The sequence below is a fragment of the Homarus americanus genome, unplaced genomic scaffold, assembly GCF_018991925.1.
Source record: "Homarus americanus isolate GMGI-L3 unplaced genomic scaffold, GMGI_Hamer_2.0 scaffold51859, whole genome shotgun sequence".
NCBI classification, from domain to species: domain Eukaryota; kingdom Metazoa; phylum Arthropoda; class Malacostraca; order Decapoda; family Nephropidae; genus Homarus; species Homarus americanus.
The window spans coordinates 11,358,517-11,383,353 of record NW_024711292.1 but is presented as its reverse complement, the minus strand read 5'-3'; the positions used below and the strand labels follow the sequence as shown (position 1 = coordinate 11,383,353).

At 42.1% G+C, this 24,837-nt stretch overlaps 1 protein-coding gene across 1 annotated transcript in view; it reads right to left on the bottom strand.

Moving 5' to 3' along the window:
• The window catches only part of LOC121867324 (tensin-1-like), a 108,209-nt gene that overhangs the window by 40,616 nt on the left and 42,756 nt on the right, over positions 1-24,837 (bottom strand). The window contains exon 3 of the mRNA XM_042367271.1: positions 830-980. Within this exon, the coding sequence (XP_042223205.1) occupies positions 830-980 (151 nt within the window). The remainder of the gene's footprint in view (positions 1-829; positions 981-24,837) is intronic.

The window sequence follows — 24,837 nt, the reverse complement described above, 5'->3', positions numbered from 1 at the left end:
AGTACAAATAATCAAAAATATGAACACTTTAACTTGTGTGAGTTTACGGACCAAGTTCAATGCGGTTTGCTTGATGGATTAGCTGCTATGTGGCAGTGGGTCACTTGGGAATTAACTAAGGTTGGGTAAGTCCAAGTGGGCTCATTGTGCTCGTCATGTTCTCTCACCCACAACTTCTAGGACCCTATTGATATTCCTGGTTTTGCCCGTGCTAATTACGTACTACACCACGTCAGGCCCCTCATAACACCATCTGTGAGGTAATTCGTACACCGCGTGATGCCCCTCAAAACACCATCTATGGAGTTACTACACCACGTGATGCCCCTCATAACATAATCTGGGAGGGAGTTAATACACTACGTGTTTACTGTTCAACACCTACATTAATCTGTATGTTCACTGTATGTTCCTTTACCTTTCTTTAATGAAGGCTTTTGTTAAACCATCAATGTCAATGTATGTAATAAGTCATTTATGTCCAATGTATATTTTCAGCCTTCGGGCTGCAGAACTTTTTCAATAAACTGCTAGTTATTACTATTATTATTATTATTACTATTATTAATACTATATTAACATTACTTTTGGGTTAGGTAGGATATAAATTTTGATGAGCTGACCCACAGAAATATACCTAAATCGTAATACAGCCCATGACTGAGAAAAGGCTGTCCATGCCTGCTGTACAGTATTTATTACACTCAAAAGTGAGTTTCAATGAAACAAGCATTGGAGAGAACAAAGCCTTAAATCTGGATTGCTAGTAAAATACTGTACTGACATAAAAATAAAATAAGTGTTGTCAATTAACTAGGTTCTTAATTACCTGGCTCATACGAGTGCGGAGTTCTGAGAGCATTCGAGCCTCCTGGGGACCTCTTTCTGCTCGGAATTTGGCTTCTCGCCTTTCTGCAAGTTTGCGCTGTTGCATCTGAAGCCATGACAGGTTATTGCTGCCAGTACTGCTGAAGCTGCGACTGAAAGTGAAATGTAAAATGATTGTAAAACTGTACACAATTTATTTTCAAATAATAAATCCCACAATAATTCAAGAGATAATACAGAATTATGGATCACCTCAAATTTAGCCCTTAGCTTATTTTATCTGATGATTAAATACCCTAACGTTAGGTTTGGTTAATATTAGGGTGGTCAATCTTAAAGCACAATAAGCTGGAGTTAATTTTCAGATGATATGATTATAATGTGAACTCTGTACAACATAATATATATGCACTACTGTATACAGTAATACCCCGATTTATGCGGTTCCCGTTTACTCGTTTCCACATTTACGCAGTACCCCGCCAGAACCGGAATTCCCACTTTACACGGTGCATCTACTCATATACGCGGGAAGCGGCACAGGCAGGGTGCGCACTAGGTCACCCAGTCATCAAAACATTACCAAGTTCTTCACCCGCCACCCACCACAGCCGGCCAAAGTCAGTAATAGTGAGGATATGGACTTATATGGACTTTGAGGGGTTTGACAAAGAGGCCCTGCAAGCCTCTGTGGTGGATAGTGATACAATTGATACAAGTGATACAGGTGAGGGCCAATAATCTGCCCTCTGCCTCGGAACCAACCCCCCATCCCCGTGTGCCCAGCCATCTTTTCTACTAATGTAAGTGTTAAAAAACCTAATATTATTGATATTTATCTTAAATATTAATTGTGTGTGCATACCATCATAAAATTAAGATGTTATTTTTACTACAACGTAGGTATTGTGTCTGAAAAAGTGGAGTTTGGGGGTCGGCCCAGTCTCTATTTCAATTAATCCCATATGTTCTGTTGTTCCATTTACGCGTTTCCCGTTTTACGCGGGCCTTCGCGGGTTCAATTGACCGCGTAAATCGGGGTATTACTGTACATATATACATACAGTATGTCACACCAACTGAGCCTTTTCCTATTTAAAGAAGGGTGGCCAGAAACAAGAATAAATGCACACACACACATGCATCTTCCCTTCATTCAATACCATTCAGCATTCACTTATTAACACCGTAGTACAAGGAGTATTCTCCTACGGTATTCCTTTTCCACAAAAAGGTCTTGAATCTCGTTTAACCCTAACAATCTACAGAAGAGAGTAGGACCCACCAGCAGCATGTCCCTCCCGCAAAAATTATGGTACATACTTTAACATCATGTTCCCTGCTCATTCATGCATACTGCATACACACTTCATGTCCACCTACCTCACTTTTAGTGCATCCTTCACTTCATCTTTTCAACTTTTTAGGGTATTATTTCATTTGTTGCCACTGAACAAATCTTGGGAAATTTACAGTTGCAATCAGTATTTTTACAATTTTAAGACACTTTTAGTTAATGGCATTTTTGGCTCAAATTATGTATAAGTGAGAGAGGTTTGGTTAGGTTAGATTCAAAACTATCTTCTTCTGATGGTTTTTTAAGTGTTTTGCACCAGAAATGAAGGTCAATTTCGTTCATAACAACCAAAAACCATGGGAAAAACATAGTTTCAACTTCGATTTCGTTTAGTGGCAACAAGTAAAAATTTACCCTTCTTAGTCTTCCTCTCCTGCCAATATTATCAACCTTTAAATCATAAACTCTTTCATCAATGTAGTAAGACAGACATACAAACACACTCACAGTTGACAGTTTACAAGTTTTAAGAACAAAAGCATGCAACTTACTGAATTGTAAAAAAAATGATTTTAGTACAGGGTATCATTTGTACTTTCACCATAATGTTTTGCAAAGGAATAATTTATAATTACAATTTTTGTGATCTCGGTGTTTTGATTATTTTCTATTACAAGCCGCTGTTATTTTTGGCAAATTTGGGGAGATTTTCTTTTATTGATATAAAGGTATTACAGGTACTTATATAAGAATTTTCTAGAATGTACTACTTCATTTTTGTTATGATTTACTTACATAATGTAAACCTAGATCATTCTAGACTCTCCAGGCGTGTCTCATTCAGACCTCCAGCATCTGGATATTAAAAAGCTCTAGGCGTCTGATGAGATGTATATAAAAAGCGCGAGCTGCCTAGAAATTAGACTAAGGAATTGTATACTGGTAGTGTGCTGCCTGTATATAAATGAAGTGAGAAGTCCAGTGGTAAAGACATACCCTGTGAACAGTTTTGTGAAGATTTGATGATTATTAAAGAAGACTACAGTTCACATGAGTGTTTCTGTGACCTGGTGGAAATCTACCTGCCTGTTGTTTTGTCTGTACACTGATACCAATTGTAGGGAAATTACCGGAGACTGGCATGACAGCGAGTGGTAATTCGACGACACTTGTGATATATCTACTGCTTCTGTACATACACCCTGGTCTCTGGTAACCAGCGGTGGAAGTTGGGTAAGTGGCAGAAAGGAGGGTCGTAACAATAATAATTACAGTGTACATGGGGTAAATTCCCAGGCTAGGTTGGTGGAGCCTGGAGGTCAAGACATAGTACTGTACATAGAAGGATACAGTCAAGGATATGAGCTGTTTTTTGTCCTTGGATACAGTAGGCAGTGTCATATACGGTTCGATAAATATCCTCGTTGACAACTTTTTTACTTGGCCTCGTTTATTCTGATCCAATTTTTCGAGAAGAAACGTAATATATTTTTTTTACATAAATACATACTGTACTCATTTTTCTACAGTATGTGAGCAAGGCATTCAGTGTGGCAGGTTTTCTGAGATCTATCTTTGTGCTCTAAATTATGGTCACTATTACTCCTAACTCGAGCATCATCAATACACTCCTTCACCATCAACACTATCAGCAAGACCGTTGGGCATGGACAAGAAATACTGGGTAGTAGAACGAAAAATAATTTACCTTTTGTCATGATTGTCAGTATGGTGAAGTTTTACTACGAGACGACAAACCAGAACCATTTGCTGCCCACACTCATTTAGCCAATGACCACGCTGGTATGGGGAATACATGGTCGGGGACACATAAAAATGCACTAGAATTGGGCATAAGGAACAGCTGCTTGGGGCACCTAATAATGGCTCACAAACTCTCAATGGTGAAAGTGAGCAGGGTGTTCAATTCTACAATTAACATGTAACCACTGTCATTCACGCTAGCTACAATTAGCATCATTGACTTGGCGTATTCAAAATGCTAATGTACGTAACTCCACTCTCCCATTTCCTACACTCCACACCTTACAATCACTTTAAGGAGGTAAAATAAGGTCAATGATAACACACACGAAGCCTAACATGAACATTAGCAGTAAGGGAGAAGCTGCAGTGTTACTCATAATGACTCATGTCACCTGTAATTAAATTTCGAACCTCAAATATGGTTTGTAAAGGAGCCTTTGCAATAGCCTGTAAGCCAACCACACTCCCTCAGAGACCTGCCTGACTGGGGTACTTGCTGTCAATTTAGTAAGCATTCTTTATATCTCTTTCTGTAGCAGCATCAGTCTTTCTCCATTTCACTGTTTCTGTTCATCTGTTTCTGATGTTGTTCTTGTACATCTGAAGTTTTCCTGTCTCTTCTCTCGTTTTTTTTCTTTTCCCTGATATCTTACCGGAGGACATTAAACGTTAAACAGCAGTTTTTAGCGGCAGATCGACCATGATGTGAGGCTGCTGGGTGCAGGAGGCGGCTCCTCGACCTTCTCAATATATTACGCTGGCAATATGGTATTCTCTGGCACAGAACCGTGAAAGACAAAGAATTTCCTCTTTCCAGTCACTACTAGACCAACAATTCATAGCACAACCTATGGAAAACTTACCACAGAGAAAAAAAGAGCGAGGTATATATTTAGTACAGGTAGTCCCCGACATAGGACCGACTCGATTTATGTCCACCCGCACTTACGACCGCCTCAATCGTACCAAAATGTGGTCAAATTATGTATTTTTGAGTCCCAAAGTCAGTACATAGACAAAATTTTCATCTGTAATTCACTTTAAAATGGCTGGCAAGCTTAAAGGTGAGTGTTTTGTGGTGCTGAAAAGAAAAAAGAGACCCAAATTTTAGATTTTCTATGTGTTATTTAAGCATTTCCGACTTACGACCATTTCGACTTACGACTTGGATGTCGGTCCCTAACCCCGTTGTAAGTCGGTGAGTACCTGTAGTTGCAAACACCTAATTGACTTTTGAAAATTGTGTTAAATACAAATATAATCTTCACTGACGTCAGAAATGAGCTGAGGTTGAGATATTGAAAAAATGGAAGGTAAAAAAAACTGCAAAAACCTTAAAAAACCTAACCTAACCTAACCTAACTCCGAGTGTGTAGAAACTTACCTTAAGTAAGAGATACAAGAGGATAGTGATGTGACATGAATGAGGAAGTGGTGTCTCGTCAGTATCCCTCTCTTTCCACAGTACCATGCATGGCGATCAACACTGTACTCTGAATTACACCTCAGATATTTTATATATGAAACAAGAACACCAAATACTAGTCGAGAAGTGATTGGCAGTCCGATTTATTCATGTAGGACCATCATTTGACTTCATTGCGGCTACATTTGGGTAATTACTCGCTCCCTCGGTACCTGCACGCGATCTATTAACTCAGATTAAATTAAGTTTTCCACTTTTTTTTGACTTTGTGACACCAAATAATAATCGAGAAGTGATGCACAGCCCAATTTATGCTTGTAGGACCATCATTTGACTTCATTGCGACTACATTTGGGTTCATTTGGGTAATTACTCGCTCCCTCGGTACAAGCACGCGATCTATTAACTCAGTTTAAATTAAGTTTTCCAATTTTTTGTGACTTTGTGACACCAAACACTAGTCGAGAAGTGGTTGGCAGTCCAATTTATTCATGTAGGACCATTATTTGACTTCATTGCGGCTACATTTGGATACATTTGGGTAATTTGTCGGACCGCTTGGCTCCGCCCCTTTGATCATCTTGTCAAGGATACGCCCCATTTCGTCCCCAATCCATTTCGTCACCGACACTATAAAACTGGCTATCTGTGTAGGCTTTCTGTACACCTCAAATTTATAGTTGTGACCATTTCTCATGATAAGCATATCAAGAAATGGAAGGGATCCATTTGTATCTCTTTCAATTTTGAAGGTAATACTAGGGATAAGATCATTAAGTTCGTACAAAAATTCCAGTGGGTCCCTGTTTCTAGGCCATAGACAAAGAACATCATCTACATATCTATACCATGGAGGAATAGTCACCTATGTTGCGTAGTAATCAAGCTTAAAAAAACCTCCATGTAAATACAGGCCAAAGGAGCAGAAAGACAATTACCCATGTTCCGGCCAAATATTTGCTTGTAAAACTTCCCATTTGCCCTAGAAACATTGTGAGTAAGGCATAACTCTAGCAATTTGAGAAATATGTCATGTTCAATAGTCAAATCTAACAGATGCAATTTATCTTTAAGGAATGAAAATAGGTCATTCACTGGTACTCTCGTGAAAAGTGAATTGACATCAAAACTTATCAACTCTCATGGTTCATTGTGTTTCTTGAGTTTATCAATTATATCAATGCTGTTGGTGGTGTGTGGATTAGTGGATCCCATGTTAATGACCTGACCTGATGTTATATAGGTCACCCTTCGTATATAAGCCTCTCTCAGTCCCTATAAATCCAGTTGCCTTTGAAGATGTCTTGAATAAAGACGAATGCTAAGATGCTCCAGTGTTTCCCTTTTCCTGTGTGGCTTTATCGGTATGTATGTATATGTATATATATATATATATATATATATATATATATATATATATATATATATATATATATATATATATATATATATATATATATCGATAGAACCACTACTTGTACATGGGACCCCAAACACCTCAATAATTTCAAATATCAGGGTGGACCTGCAAATTTCTCCTGGGATGCAAATTATACTCTGTAGTCTGGGAGACAAGCAGGCAGTGTGTGGGTGCGTCCCTAGGAAACAACCTATCCTAACAAAGATGGTTACCACGACGGTAAACACAGCTAAGCAATGCGACACCAGCCCCAGCTTTCTTTTTGATGGTGGACCGGGGTCGTGTGCCCCGACTCCTGGCCACACACACACACACCTAATCCGGATTCGCGAAGATTCTTAAGTTTAGTTCCCGTAAGCGGGTAAATAAAAATACATCTTATTGGCTAACTCAATATACGAAATAGGCGATGGCCTAAATGGTTTCAAACTCTTTAGGGTGGTGATGCGGCCACAACATGTCGACAATTAAGACCCAGCCCAGACAAAGCCTCGTGCAACCTCCATAACATCCTAATGAAGCAACATGATCGGCCACTTACCATCTGGTCCACCCGAGTTAAGCAGCAGGGTATCTGTTCTTTGCAGTGAATTTATCATGATGATTTACTCAAGTGTATGATGTAAGGCGTCTTAGATTACTCAGCAAAACCAAAAATAAATCACGAGTTCAATTTGCCTCACATAAACTGCAGAGAGCTAATTCATATCTGTATAAGTAATATATTGGGAAACATTCCATTGAAGTGTATGGTTCAAGACACTTTTATCCCTTTCCCAAAAGTAATGAATCTAGCTTATGTCTCATTTAAACAACGTAAATATCAGAGTGACAACCAAAGTGGAGGGAGAAGCCGGGCTTCAACTAGGGATTAACCACCCCAACACACCTAGCGTCCTCCATCCCTGTAATAGTCTAGAACTCTAGAGTCTAGACTAAAGCCTCTTGTCACGATGGCATTTGGAAACCTTGCTCGGGAAATCGCACCTTGTCACTAAATCGAGGGCTCGCTCGCCAGTCTGGCTAATGGCTTGTCGTCAGGGAGGTGGATTGTGCCCATTACTGATAATGTTTGTGGGAAGATCAGTCCGCAACTCAAGAGGATTCGCCGAGTCGCTGACTGAACAAAATGTTAACCTGAGTTTTCATAGTGGTCCTAGTCGCTACCCGGCGTTCCTACAGCTCAGGAGTTAGATTACTAATAACAAATATGATGATGTACAGCTCAGATTGCAAGACTTTATGTTACACAGTTTGCACAGTGTCCCCTTCTCCTCGACCAGTGTAAGTACACAACGCACAAGACTTGTCAGCTACACATAGCGATGGCACCAATGGTTATCTTAGGCTCTAAAAATTAATGAACAATAAAACTTTGATGCAGACAAAGGATTGCAGCTTACATGAGCACAAACCTGAGTATTTTACACTGAACGGTTAAAGTTATTTCGTTATCGTTAATAACTAACGTCTATCAGTTTTGTACAGTGAAACATCGTTGATATAGTAATAACAATTTGTTGACGAAATCGTGTAAGAAGATTCTCGACTAGGCACCTAAAATAGTGAGGTGGGAATCTTATTACTACCACTAATTAGGTTGACAAGATAACAAACCAGCATGGTTATTTTCAACACGATAATCAAATTATCATTCCTTTGTTCTTTAATGCCTGTCTATTTTCTTCCACTGTGATTACACTATGCCTACATCGTTCTTCGGATGGGATGGTTAGTAATCTGACTCTTCCAGCGAGGTGTATTGCATTTCAATAATAAAAGTAGTAATACCAAATACAACATGGTATCCCCGAAACTCATAAATAGTGGCACTGTTTTATGATAACATCCACCTAACTCTTCTCGATGAACATAAACAAACAAACAGCCACCAGTCACCAGGTAGATGGAGGGGAAGGCACCATGACTCATTCATTCCCTTGGTCATCACCTCTTTTCTCTCCCGCTACTATCCTGTTTAACTCTCATCTTGCCTTTGTTCTCTCCCTCACTCCACCTTGCTGTATACCTACACACTACTGCCTACCTACTTTTATTACAAGTCTCACAGTTACTATACACCACAGCATCCTATCCTTTTCTTCTGCCCTCTCCAAAGGTGCCCCAAGCGTCCGGACGCCACTATCACCCCCCCACCTTCGTCCTTTACGGGCAGGTGACTCAGAGTCGTCACCATTTAGGGCAGTCCTCTCCCTCGTTATCCACGGCAGGCTGACGCATACTGTACTCATTAAAGAAAACGGGAACTTTGATTTCTGGTCTTTGAAAGTTGCAACTTGCAAGGGGAGATTTACGGGACCGAACACACACTTCTGCATAACGGTTCTTTAGAGTGATATTAACAGAATAATTATGAGTCAGAAATAGTTGAAACACTTTATGAAGAAGAATAACAGCAAGGGCGTTGCACGACAAGATTTACAATAATATAAACAGGAACTGAGGGAGGATAGGTTGTCCATTTACATTTTATTTTGACGACGTCCTTACTTAGAACAATACGGTTCATTAACTGCGTTTATGACCTTTCAACGTTTACATATATCTGGGTGATGTTAAAAATTTAGTCACAAAGCAATTACTACTCTACCTACAGGGGCGGACCCAAGGAGGTCTTGGGAGTCCAGCTCCCCCTTTTCATAAAAAAATTCCAATTCTTATTCTTTAATGCAGGATTATACTTACACGGTTTTGCATAGTAAAAGGTAATTACTATTGTCCTCAGAATATATCTTAATATCAAGTGCACATGGGTTCAAAATGGCCTCAAAATGCCCATGGCATTGGTCAGATTAAAAAAAAAAACATTCTGAGGGGCTTACACCCATCCTCCCAGCTGGGTGGGCTCGCTTTGCTCGCCATGTCACCCCACCCACAACTTCTTGGACCCCCCATTTTGAGATTCCTGGATCCGCCCGATACATTATTTTTATACTTAAAACACCCAATGTACGGTACTGTACTGTACATTACTGTATACAGTATACTTGTGCAAACACTTGTGACTAAACACTCTGAGACGGTGACGGACCTAGTAAGCTGATTCACGGAATATTACATCAACAGATACACTGCACAAGAGTTCCTTTATAATAATAATATTAATAAAAATAATAATCTATTATTATTATTATCACTGTCCTGTACTGTTAACGGTTTCTGAATTCTTTATTTGAAGTAATAATATCACAATATCATACGAATTACCACTTTTCGTTATCACAATCACCACACTTGAGGACGGATCCCCAACTCCAGCGGTGTTATCTTAACCCAAAATCAAATTCATGTTTGTATCTATAATTAATACACATCTCTGTCTATATATTACTCACTCGATACGGTATATCTGTTTATTATCACCAAGAGTTCTCTCTCATATTTTTTTAGCGTTGTTTGACTAGAGTATTACCAACATTGATACGCGCTTAAAGACCGTCACTGTTGAAGTGAAGTAAGAACAACTATTAATCCATATTTCCAAATAGACAAAGTAAAGTACACATGAACGACTCGTTGATATTGTTTCTCGATTAACTTTATATACAGTATTTAGTTTGTCAGACACACACACACACACACACACACACACACACACACACACATCAACAGTAGAAGACGTGTGTGGCTCACCTGACAGCAAAATTATATTATGTGGTTTCGTTATAATGTCTTTCCTTACCTGACTGATAGTATTATTAGTGTGTGAGGGATGCAAGTGAACGTCACCTTTGCTAATAAACGCTTTACGGATCACCTGGAGATCAGATACTCCAGCTTAATTCACCTTAAGATTAATCATCCTAACACTAAATCAGGCTAGGTTAGGTTATTTTAGTGGCATGATGGTTACCGTTCAAGAGATTAAGCTGGGTAGTTTAGATAATTCTAAGACACTATTCTTCTATGACGTTTCCCTCGCAAACGAATTATATATGCCGGGGGGTCCAGGGGGGTGGAGCCCCTCGGTCCGAAAGTAAAAATTTGCCGATTCTATTTTACTTTGTCTTGCCTTCCTACCTGTACCTACCCTCCATTCACTCCCACGTAATCTGGATTTAACAATTCTTATCGATACCACATATTCCATTCCAAAACCTTAAAAAGTTCCTCTAGTTACTCCTTGTTAAACTTATGCAACAACAATCAGTGTTATTGCATGACATGAAAAATAACCCGGAGCAGCTTATTTCACCCGATACTTAAACACTTAAAAACTACTTAGGTTAGCGTTACGGTATTTAATCTTAGTGTGAAATAAATTGGGTGTGCTAATATTCAGGTGTCAGTTCAAGTTTAGAAGCTCCAAAAGTCGTTGGTAGCGAAAGTCAGAGCGGGGAAGATGACAGAGGAAGGAGCAGGAGGTTAGGAAGGGAATTGTAGTGGGAGAGATAGTGCCGTGGCTTTACACGACTGCGTTTATTTGGTTAGCGCATAGCGCACGTATTTGGTTTTGTCTGTGTTGGGTGTGTGATCCTCGGGTCACCACTCCTCTGGATTGTGTCAGTTCAAGTTTAGAAGCTCCAACAACTTTCCCTGAATACGAATTCGCAACCTTTCGATTTACACCAGGTACCTACTTTACTGCTAGGTGATCAGGGACCAAGGGGGCTAGGAAGAGTGTCCAAACAACTTCCGCTTGCCCGGGAATATTCAGGTGATCCGTGTTACTTGCAGATTAACTTAATAACAGGTGAGGAAAGATGGAAGGATAAAGAAAGAAAAGACAGATGAGGTGAAACTTGGCAGGGAACCCATGCACGGCCTCTTTTGGCGTATGCTATGCCTCGTCATGACACTCGGGCGCCCCACATAGGTTCCGTAGGCCTAACCTATCTTACCATAACAATATCATTTCTTATCTTTAACAACTTGAATACCTACCCAGCCTTAGAATATAATAAAGGAGAACATACAAAAGGAAGTTCAGTCTTACCAAGCAACCGTAGTCATGATATCGAAGACTCGAGATAGACGAGTGTGGGACGGCAGAGACTACGACACACCACCACCACTACAATAGTGCTACTGGACACCGTGCCCCGTGACGTGCTTTATATACCCCCTCCCCTCCCAACCTCGCAACCTCATCCTGTCTGCCGTGCCATACCGGCCGCTGATGTCATGTTTCCCTTAAATGTACACATAGTATTCACGAAATCCTAGAGGTCACATTTATGCCTCAACAGGATGAGGTTAATTATAGAGTCTACACCTCCCTTTAGAATACTCCCGTAGACCAGTTTGGCGCCATAGTTATGACAGAGGAGGCGTGACCCTCGACCCAACACAATATTAATATCGATTTTCAAAGATTCGCATTTTCTTTCCTTAATAAAGATGTGAAAGCGCACCTAACTAAAGAAACAATAAATAATATGATGCCAAGATGGGCATCCCGAAAATAATAATATATATATATATATATATCATGTAAATCCACAATGAAAACGTGGATAAGATAAATCTTGATAAAATCACACGGGAAAATGGAAACAACGGATTTTATCAAGATATATATATATATATATATATATATATATGTGTGTGTGTGTGTGTGTGTGTGTGTGTGTGTGTGTGTGTGTGTGTGTGTGTGTGTGTGTGTGTACGAATCTTGAGGCATATCAAAAGGAAGATGCCAATGTGATGTACGGGCGACAGGAAATGAAATTAGTTCACAAAAGTTAATATGGATCTCATGCAGGTTAGGCACCTCAACTTACTTCACCTGATGATCAAACACCCTAATGCTAACCTAACTTAATTTGCAATAACCTACCCCCATCGACGATAGTGTTAGGGTGCTTAATTATCCAGTGAAATAAAGTTATTCAATGTGGATGAGAAGATTGGGGGGTGGGGGGTTAGAATCAGCTGGGAGAGATGAGTAAGAGTGGTCCCTGTGGGTAAGTTTGGTCCAGTTGGTGATCCAAGGTGGTGACGCGCGCGGGAAGTGACGTAAGTTGTGACGTCACAAGGTGTTGGCGCGAAGACTTTTGAGTAATAATGTAAATATACCATGACTTAAGGCTACTTGTTCTCACTCGTCTGCTCCCCCAGCGTTTGTTTACTTGCCTTCACACCTGCTTCATCTCATGGACTACACCAGGATGTTCTAATGCCAAGTGAATAAGTTGCGTTTTTACAATACTGTATTCGTTCAGCTTTCAATGTTCACTTATTTTCTGATTTATTTTTGTGTTATTATATCTCAAATAGCTGATTTAATAAGGGCTTAACTCACTATAATAGGATCACCTGAAGATTAATCACCCTAACGTTAACTTAACTTCCTAGGTAACGTTCGAGTGATCCCTATAATGCATCCTCTAACTATCATACTGTTCTCTTATTTACAGATATGTTGACTATAAAATCACTGTTAGTAATATATAAACATTATTGTAAACAAGTGAAGTCTGTTTGGTTTTGGAAAGGATGTTGACAACAAACAACATTCGTCGTCCAAACTTCAAGATGTAGTGACAGAATCACACCAAACATGTTCTTTATATACACTGTAACTCAACATTAGAACAAATGTACAGTGGGAAATTCACATTATACATGACGTCACGTTTAAGTCCCCTCATGACGCAATGATCAAGTCCCCTCATGACGTAATGATCAAGTCCCCTCATGACGTAATGATCAAGTCCCCCCATGACGTAATGATCAAGTCCCCTCATGACGTCAAGTCCATGACGTCATGTCCCTCACGACGTAATGATCATGACGTAATGATCAAGTCCCCTCATGACGTAATGATCAAGTCCCCTCATGACGTAATGATCAAGTCCCCTCATGACGTAATGATCAAGTCCCCTCATGACGTAATGATCAAGTCCCCTCATGACGTAATGATCAAGTCCCCTCATGACGTAATGATCAAGTCCCCTCATGACGTCGTGATGAAATAAAAGTGACTTAAGATAATGAGAGGTGGGGAGGATGCTGAGGGCTGAGGATTAGGGGGGAGGAGGTGAAGTGCAAGTGGAGTGTTTTGCAATCAGTATCGTCTCCTTGGTCCTGACACGTGTGTGAGGGGAAGGGCGAGATGGGGAGGGGGAGGGCCGAAGGGGGGGTCGGTGATGCGGGAGGGGTGTCGGTGATGGGGAAGGGGTCGGAAAACGTGGACATATTGACTGTTAGTGGACGAGGCAGGGGGTACTATTTTTAGGGAAGGCGTCAGGGAGTCCCGCCACTACCGTCAGCGGGGGTCGCCTCCACGCATCCACGAAAGATAAACAAAATATTTGAAAACGTCTCACATCTCGAACTGACAGTGAAAAAACTGAGCAGCGTAAGAACTTTGGATAATTGTGGCCGAGAATAGCTCCCAACACAGGGATTGTCATTTAGAAAACTGTGGTTATCAGTACAATACTATTAGTACCGGTACAGTCGTAAAGTACAGGTGCAGTAACTTCCGCATCACATCTTCAGAAATATTACGACAAATACAAGTTTCAGGCATAAACTAGTTAGTTACAGTAACTTCCGTAAGTAGAATTTCGAATAATAACTAAAATTACGGATAAAGTACAGCTACAGTGTTGTTTTTTAATTAGTCCTCAGAACTCAAGCGACATCTCTGATTTCCTAATTTATGTTGTTTTAGAATTTACCTTCCCATCACTCAAGGGCCAAATACACACGCGCGCCTTCTATCTAAACCTCAACTCAGATAAAGGTGATTAACGAACTGCTACTCAAGCGACACGTCCAAGAATAACAACAAGAGGAGGAGGTTCAAGATAGGCGCTTGGCAGAGACGCGAGTCCAGGTGATTCATCCCTTATAGTGGCTCGACCTATCTTTGGTACCCCTGTCTGGCACTGCTACTGACACTGAGAGAGAGAGACTTCTACTTTGCTTCTCAACATATCATCGCTGACTATGGCATAAAGGTATAAAATATAGTAACTAAATAACTCTACTGTATTTCCTGAAGCATAAACAATAACATAAAATAGTTCTCTTTTTAAGTAACTTTTAACGCCTTAACTAACTCATGTCTATTCCAGTAACCAGACGAGCCATACAGGTGAGTGTTGTATAATAATGATGAGGACTGTTATGGTAATATCCTTTGGAATTCACGATAAATATGACGCTAAGGTAAAAAATAAAATATTAATATCCCATACTTGAAGGGCTTCGATCGTGTCCCTGTTACTTTATGAGCTGTGGTAATATTTTGTTTTTTATTAAGTACGTGAGGACTTTCAGTATTACACCAGCTATTTGAAGTATACATGAGCTTTAAGTAAGCGACCTTTAAGTACAAGAGCTCTTTAAGTATGGTTTGTGTATTAAAAGCTTAAGTCGTTAAGTACAAGAATTCTTTAAGTATGCTTTGTGTATTAAAAGCTTAAGTCGTTCTAAACAGGTTCATCATTTTATTATGCAAACTTATCAGGCAAGTTCTCCAAGCCCAAGGGTGTTGAGGGGTAAAGTGAGTGATGCTAGGGCAAGTAAATAGCTGCCGGCACATCCCCCCCCCTCCTCCAGCGGGACGGGTTATTATCACCACCTGGCCCCAGTACGCGCCACTTGCTTAATATTACTCAGGCTATTGAGGCTGTCAAGACGCTGCTGCTCTCGGTTCTCATCTCCCTCCTGCATCACCACAGCACGCCTACACCTTCTTCTCCGTCAAGTACCTACATGTACAGTCGTTACCACACACACACACACACACACACACACACACACACACACACACACACACACACACACACACACACACACTACAGGCATCTTCATTCCCACTCTGTCATCAACCCCGTTTATTTCACAATGTTTTCATCATGACTTCCTAGTGCCTCGCCCCTCTCATCCCTGGCCAACCACTCCCACATCATCATCCCCCATCCGCCTACTTCGCACCATACATCCATCTTACATTTCCAAGCCTCCTTTCATCATTCTACTTTCTCTCCAGTGACGCGGACATCATCACACTCCTCGCCACGCTCACCAGCCATCAACACCACCTATGTCATCCTCTCAACACTTCTTACTGACTATAACATTAACGAACTGAGTCTCCGTTCGTTATATTAGTATCATACATATCTGCTAATCCAAGCTGGTAATAAAAAAAACAACAACAACACTAGATGACTCATAATGGGATATGAGTCAAAGAGTTGATAGGTGTGAGTGTAGCGCCCCTTTACCACTTATAAAGTAGCACGGTGTTGCCCTACTTATCATGGACAGCACTGCTGAAGATCACAGAATTCTTCACCTGTGCAACACTGTACCAAAGAGTGACTATAGTGGAAAGTAGTGTGGCAAGTCCAAGCAGACTCAGAGATCGGTGAAATTGTTAAAATGCAATTATCCTTAACTTATATTTATGCAGTACTATATAAAATATATATATATATATATATATATATATATATATATATATATATATATATATATATATATATATATATATATATAGTATATATATATATATATATATATATATATATATATATAGACGCCCGTGTGCTTAACCTGTGGTCGGAGTAGCATTTACAGAAACCAGCATCGAAACACGAGGTTCCATATATTCTTATTAGCCCACAGCACGCGGACTTCAACATATAATCAACAACCCTACCCAGCCAGGATTCATAAGGACCAGGGAGGCACCAACCGCGCTACAAGGACACTAAAAGCAATACTAGACTTTATTATATTTCACACAAAGCCTGTTCATCGTGCTTATGGCGCCGTGAACCTCCAATTGGGGAAGTCCGTGTGCTGTATGGACTAATTAAATATATATGGAACCTCGTGTTTCGATGCTGGATTCTGTAAAATACTACTCCGACCACATAAGTGGCATAGATAAGATGGTCGTTTATGCACTGGGATCTAGGCAGCAGTGTAATCCAATCATGTATGTGCGACTGAGCAGCCCTTTCGAAGAGCCACTCTGCTCACCCAACAAGGGGAAGGGGCTAGAAATGGTGCCCTAAACATAGCCTGCCTAAAGAACCAACTTGACTGGGCAACCACACCCAGTAAGGTCATCCTTATGCGGTCGAAAACACAATCATATTCACAGATCAAAGCAAAAACAAACTATACAGTTTCTTATGGTCGCTGCAGGGAATGTCAAGACCCTTCTGGACACTGGCACAAATGAGCGTCCTGAAAGAAGAACAGCCCTTGTGAAAAAAGAGCTGACTAGGTATAACATCGACATGGCAGCCATTAGTGAGTTTCAGCGGGGAGAAACCACATTTATGGAGTTGGCTTTGGCATCCACCAATCCATCCTATGCAAGCTAACTGTAATACCTTTTAGGATCAACGAGTGCCTCATGTTGCTCCGAGTCTCACTGAATCACTCACGTCATGCCTTCTTCATCAGTGCATACGCCCACACAGTGGATGCAGAGGATGACATCAAGGAGACCTTTTACGCCGACCTCGACAGAGTTGGAACAAGTGCTGACATATGGCAGGAAACCATAGGGAGAAACGGAGTTAGCAAGCGTAATCTCAACGGTCTACTTTTCCTCAGCAAGTGTGCTGAACACAACCTCACTATTACCAATACCTTGTTTAGGCAGGCCGGCAAGTTCAAGGGTTCGTGGCACTGCATCACTGTCAGAGAAAGAGATCGCCTCATCACCTGAGCCATTCGTGGCTCAACAATGTGACACCGATCAACAGCTCGATAGAGCCAAACTCTCACTTCACGTTGCCCCATAACAGCGAAGGCAACAAACCTCCAGAAGAGGTTTTAACACTAATCGTCTGGACGACCCAGCAGTAGCATATGCTTTCAGAGATCAGCATGAACATGGGCTGATAAACATCCCGACAACAAACAACCCAAATCCCAGTGCCGAATTGGGTATTCCCGACACTGTCATGACAAAAACCTGCAGAGAGACCCTCAGCCAGATCGAAAGAACACACCAGGTCTGGTTTGATGAAAATGATCCGGAATCAATGTACTCGTCGATGATAAACGTGCTGCTTTAACTAGCTGGCAGAACAACTCCCAGTCTCAGATCAAACTGATACCTTCCACAAGAAAAAAGCACAATCTAAAGAATGAATGGTTGAAAAATAAAGCATGTGAAATGGACATACTTGCAGATCAACACAAGATGTGCAAATTTTAAAATTCCACCAAAACATTATATAGGCCAATCACTCATGGCACAGTCCCCCCCCCCCGTTCATCCGATGTTAACTCCCTAATTAAAGACAAAGAAGGCATCCTCCAGTGCTGGAAAGAGCACTACCATTCGCTGCCCAACCAAAACACCAATGAGGATGTACTGACTACCCAGTGGGTCCCTTAACACCCAGAGTTGACCCACCTCAGCTATCCTCCATCCCTGGATGAGGTAGCTACTGCCAACAAACAGATGAAAAATAACAAAGCCTCAGGGCCTGACGTAATCCCAGCCGAGGTGTAGAAAGCAAGAGGACCTCTGCTTACCAGCCGTCTCCACTTTTTCCTGGAGAATATATGGGGAAAGAAGGAAATCCCCCAAGCTCTTAAAGACGTTTCCATCGTCAATATTTATAAGAACAGAGGAGACCGGTCAGACTGTGGCAACTACCGTGGGATCTCCCTGATGTCCGTAGCTGGCTAGATTATCGCCCGAGTCCTCCTAAACAGACTTCTTCTTGAGGCGGAAAACTTCCTCCCAGAATCTCAATGTGGCTTTAGACCATAACGTGTCACCACTGACATGATCTTTGCTGCCCGTCAGATACAGAAAAAAATGCAGAGAACAGCGTTGTGACCTGTACATGACCTTCATCGACCTTACCAAGGCCTTCGACTCGGTCAACATGAAAGCCCTCTGGCGGACACTGAGGCGTTTTGGCTGCCCACCAAAATTCATCGCCATTGTGAGGCAACTCCCGGGTGGCCTGAACGGCAGTGTCCTGCACAATGGCACCCAATTTGAGTTGTTCCCCCATCCAAACGGGGGTAAAACAAGGATGTGTCTGGCACCAACTCTCTCTTCCATTTTCTTGACTGCCTTCTTTATTCCTGCGAGTGCCAATTTAGCCCGTGGGGTGGACATCCAGTATCGGATGAAGGATCTTTCCAACATAAGACGACTCCAGGTAGGAACAAATGTTTCGGCATCTTCCATCACTGAACTTCTGTATGTAGACGACCTCATACTCGTCGCTCACATTGAACCCGACCTACAGGAGATCCTGAACACTTACGCAGATGCATATGCACGCTTTGGCCTTGAGGTGAATGTATGTAAGACTCAGATTCTCTTTCAGCCTGCCCCTGGTTCAGCCACATCTCCACCATCCACCCAGTTTGACGGTACTACCCTGTGTAATGTTACCCACTTTCAGTATCTCGGCTCCCACCTGTCCACCACCGCGGGCATCGATGAAAAGATTCAACCTCGGAATCGAGTATAACGATCATCTAGCTATGATACACTGATATGAATTATTAAGGATGTCCCCTTCGTTGGTGAACTCTGAGGTGACTCGAGAGGCCGATACGGGATTGGCAGGGTCGTCCACAGATGATGCGCGTGTGGAGGACTACAGCGACCTCCATCCCAACCATCACCACTACAGCATCCTTCCCATCACAACCATCACCAATACAACGACCCCATCACTACCATCACCACTACAGCGACCACCATCACAGCCACATCACCACTACAGCGACCACCATCACAACCATCACCACTACAGCGACCACCATCACAACCATCACCACTACAGCGACCCCCATCACTACCATCACCACTACAGCGACCACCATCACAACCATCACCACTATAGCGACCACCATCACAACCATTACCACTACAGCGACCACCATCACTACCATCACCAACACCACTCCAGCGGCTTCCATCACCCTTGCACCCCGCCAGGAGTCAACAGGTGGTGGCGGCTGCAGACTGACGGTGGTGTGGTGGCCGGGTCGAGGTTATGATTACACAAAGATACCCGCTCAATCCTGCCCGATCCCGCCTCAAGTAACCCCTCCAAGAGTCACTTTACACACGCTGACGAGGTGGTGAGCGACGGTGATAACTTAGCGACAACGAGACGATGACAGATGCACTAACGCTTCGCCTCTAGCCCGGATCCCCCTTGAAGCCGACACTACCGACGTAAACGCCATCACACTCACACTAAAAGGTATGTCCCTCAATATTGTCAATGCCTATGGCTATGGCCTGGCACTTGACATTATTAGGGACCTGCCACACTTTGTCATAAACAGATAAATTGTACCGGGAAATTTCCCCCCACACACTCATTATTCTGTCACTTTATGTAACTTGCTGACAAAACCCATGACCCTTCAGGCTTTTACGCCCTTAATGCATGAGTCATAATGGCAAGCATGAACTCCGCATGCTTCCCAGATGGGCACTGTAAACGCTTCTGCGCTTCACCTTGCACAGGATGTTAGGGGGTGCCCAATAAACTAGCCCCCTCCTGGGCACTCTAAAAAAAAAAAATAATAATAAATCTAGCCCGGGCAGCTCGAGGGCGGTCACAAACGGGATGACTAGACAAAGGGAACTGTGGATGGAGTCGTAAGCCTTTCAAATCAAGTTTTTCTACATTCATTATCTGGTTGCAAGATGATGAAACAAGTGTGAGATTTATATGGCTTGAGACGTGGAATAGAACGGATGAAAAGAATGTATATATATTAGCAGAAGATTATATAGGCTGCTCCTCGCCCTCAGCCAACAAAAAAGCATATCTCAGGCCGAACATTTATTTACCCGACATGCCAGGCCAGGAACACCTGTATGATGGTAGACGCCAAAAGTATTCTATGGTTACTTCCGCAGATGTACTCCTTAACCCGAGTGTGGACGGAGATGTCAGCTCATGGGGTAGAGGAAGATCTTTCTACTTGGAACTGGCGTGTAAAAGATACCAGGAACTGCTCTTGGCAACAAAGCAGAGAGAGGGAGATAAGTAGGGTGGAGTGAAGACAGGGTGGCGTGCCGTTGTAGGTAGGGTGGTGGTGGAGATGGGTAAAGGGTGGAGGTAGATATGAAGGCAGGGTGGAGGCGGTGAGGCGTCACCACCACCCTGAGGGGTGGGCGAAGGCGTCCTGACTGACCCCGCCAATAATAATGAGGCACCGACCTACCCCGAGGTAGGTCACGCCACTCTTGCTCCAGCCTGCAGATATAAGTCTCAACAGACAAGCATGCCCTCTGCATTGCTTCCATGTCGGGCGCCTGCAATACTTTGGCGCTCCGTCATGCATAAGATGGAAGGTGGTGCTAATAAACTAGTCCCGCGCCTGCGTGGGGCAAATCTGGATAGAGATCGCAACCCTCAGCCTGGCAGCAGGTCACTCCCTGCCTATAAAGTCGCACACTCAGCTTGCTAAAAGGTTATCCAGAGAGCATCAACAGTGAACATGCAGAAGTCTTCCTGGGGGGGAATCACCAACCCCCTGATGATATACACAAGGTTCTAGGTTTCGTATACTATAATAATATTAATGTTTTTGTAGAGCGAAATATTTATAAGATGATAAGCAGGACACCGCTGCCTCCCACGCACCGACTTCAGAGTTTTATATCATAATTTTTCTAAATGTTGTTGGAATAGTGGAATTACTAACCTTGTTAAGTACTGAAAGACCTTAGTTGTTGAAGCTCAGTAAGAGCATTATAACAATAACACGCACCGAAGGCTTAGTAAAAAATGTACAGACAGTCAAGATTATGGACCCACCGTCACCTTTAAGCACGACACTACCATGGTAAGTCACCGTCGCCTTCAAGCACAATACTACCATGGTAAGTCACCGTCACCGTCGCCTTCAAGCACAACACTACCATGGTAAGTTACCGTCACCTTCAAGCACGACACTACCATGGTAAGTTACCGTCACCTTCAAGCACGACACTACCATGGTAAGTTACCGTCACCGTCATCTTCAAGCACAATACTATCATAGTAAGCTTCTTCAAATTCAGAGAACAGAAGCTTATAGTTAATTCATAAGATATCAGTGCACACTCTCCCAACAAAGCATCGGCCCCCCCTGGGCCTGATGTATTTGGAATTAAACACAATAACACGAGCACAGCAGTCTCGGTTCAGTTGGTATTTCTGATTGTGAGTTGCACCTTTCGTTCTTTCTTCTTGCACCTGATAATCACCATGATATCTTCAGTGTACCACCTATTCTCTACATAATGTAATGAAAAAGGATGAATTGTGATACCATATGCAAAACCAATAACATCATGAGTAAACCCGCTGATTTATGCACCTTAGGTACAGTACTATTTCAGCCTCAGGGGATGGGTTACCAAATAGAAATATGACGTTACTATGTTTTCATGAACCGAGGTTACAATGGAATCGCTTCGAACGAAATATGAAACACTATGATCCAATATTATTCATTTGTAAATATAGTGATTGCAGGTGTATTATGATGCCAGATCCAATTACAATGACATTATGATTTGCTGCATTTCGACATTATTTATATCGCAATTGATGAGATTACAATTATAAATATAATGTATCATCTCATGATTCGTGCTGGCAACGGAATATTGTCTGATATACACTACGAGACGATCTCTGTCGGTGCAAGTTGTGTTTTCCGATGAGTCTCGGGTACTAGTGTTGGTCGTGGATTTACAGCGGAACACCCACCATTTGACTGCCGTTGATATATTTTCGCTACATTAATATCATTATATTATTCTACTGAAGATGGAGCACGTTGATTCACCCTACTTACAATAAATTCCAGAAATAATAACTGGCAACCTCAGAGACTAGGAAGGCAGGCCTACCAACATAATGCAAAGAATCACAATTAGTGATCGGAAATATTCGTCCACTGTGACACACTGTATCGATGAGAAAAGGGGGCCGATATTAAGGGGGGAGAGTGTACATGATTCAGGGTATAATTCTGTTGTTAATTGTTATTAAGGGTCACTGTCACATACTACATGACTCTATGATGGTCTACTACTGTACAGTATGTCATCCAGGGCTCCTACCGTCACCATCAGCACTCCTGTACAGCTGTTCACTTCCTTGCATTTACAATTCCATACACGTTTATGATGATCACTAGCTAATACCATGAACACTGTACTGTACTGGACGTTTCCATTGCTTTGTGAATATATATATATATATATATATATATATATATATATATATATATATATATATATATATATATATATATATATATATATATATATATTCAAATCTGTGAGAGAAGTTACAACCACTGGCAGAAAGCAGAGTCATGTTATATTCACAATCAATATTATTATCTATGTGACACTATACTGTACTGGCAAGAATATACACATGGAACTATCAGGTAACGACAGAGTTTAGTATTGGTACTGGAGGGCGCAGGGTGGTGGAGGGGGGACCTTAACTCGCCCTCTCGTGTAGAAAAGATGACATTTGTGACAACAATATCTTACATGGAGATTACTTAAGAATATAAGATACAGCAAAAGTTTAATTCCTTCATACTTGGCAAACCTAAACAAGAGCCTCTCAATCACTTCAGTCGTCTTTCCTCAACATGTTGTGTAAACACTTCAATATTTAATGACTGACAATATTAATGTTCGATTTTGCATGTGAAACAATATTTAACAAATGTAACACAATTAAGTCATTTAAAAAACATTTAGCGGGGCTCAATATAAACATTTTAATTGGTTTACCCCAGAAACTGAACCAGTATGTTCCTTAGCAGCTTTGGTAATCTAACCCAAATCAGAAATTTGAAAAAAAAATGTATTTTTATTGTGGGGTCGAAACGCCACTTTCTCCAATACTTACTAGATGCGAATAATTAACAAATGCAATACAATATAAATCAGCAAGAGGACCATGAGCCTCGAATGGTTGCCCTGTAAAAGACGGTGACTCAGGGAACACTGCCGCCACACATCAGTTGCCTCTGACTGGTAGTTTTGGATATGTTGTGTAAATGACACACATCGGAAAGAGAGTCACCCAAGGAACAATTGTGTAGTTTCAACACAATCCACCCGGAAGTTTCAGAAGGTTGAAAATATGTCTAAAACTCAGTGAATCCTCGACTTAAGTGGGCTAAAACAACAAGCTTATGCAGGTCACACCCCAACCTTGAGGCAGGTCACCAGCCACCACCACTGACACACTGAACCAGCAATTTTACAGGCATCCATAAAGTGCCACAAGACACGAGGTCAACCAGTCAGCTGTCCCCTCCCCGGCAGTGGCGACCTCCGCCACACAATTACTGTAATGAGGAACTGTATCCAAGCTACACAAACGTGTTACAACTTTCACATTGCAAGTCGATTTAGAAAAGCGTTAGGCAGCGCAATAATGAGAGATAGTAAGGAGGGAGGGTGGGCCGGCAGACACAATAATGAGAGATAGCAAGGAGGGAGGGTGGGCCGGCAGACACAATAATGAGAGATAGCAAGGAGGGAGGGTGGGCCGGCAGACACAATAATGAGAGATAGTAAGGAGGAGGATGGGCCAGCAGACACAATAATGAGAGATAGTAAGGAGGGAGGTGGGCCGGCAGACACAATAATGAGAGATAGCAAGGAGGGAGGGTGGGCCAGCAGACACAATAATGAGAGATAGTAAGGAGGGAGGGTGGGCCGGCAGACACAATGAGAGATAGTAAGGAGGAGAGATGGGCCGAGCAGACACAATAATGAGAGATAGCAAAGGAGGGAGGGTGGGCCGGCAGACACAATAATGAGAGATAGCAAGGAGGGAGGGTGGGCCAGGCAGACTTGAGAGAGATAGCAAGGAGGGAGGGTGGAATGAGCAGACACAATAGAGAGATAAGGGAGGGAGGGTGGGCCGGCAGACAATAATGAGAGATAGTAAGGAGGGAGGGTGGGCCGGCAGACAATAGTAGGAGGGAGGGGGTGTAAGGAGGGAGGGTGGGCCAGCAGACACAATAATGAGAGATAGTGAGGAAGGGTGGGCCGGCAGGGAGGGTGGGCCAGCAGGGCAATAATGAGAGATGGCAAAAAGGAGGGAGGTGGGCCGTAGACACAATAAT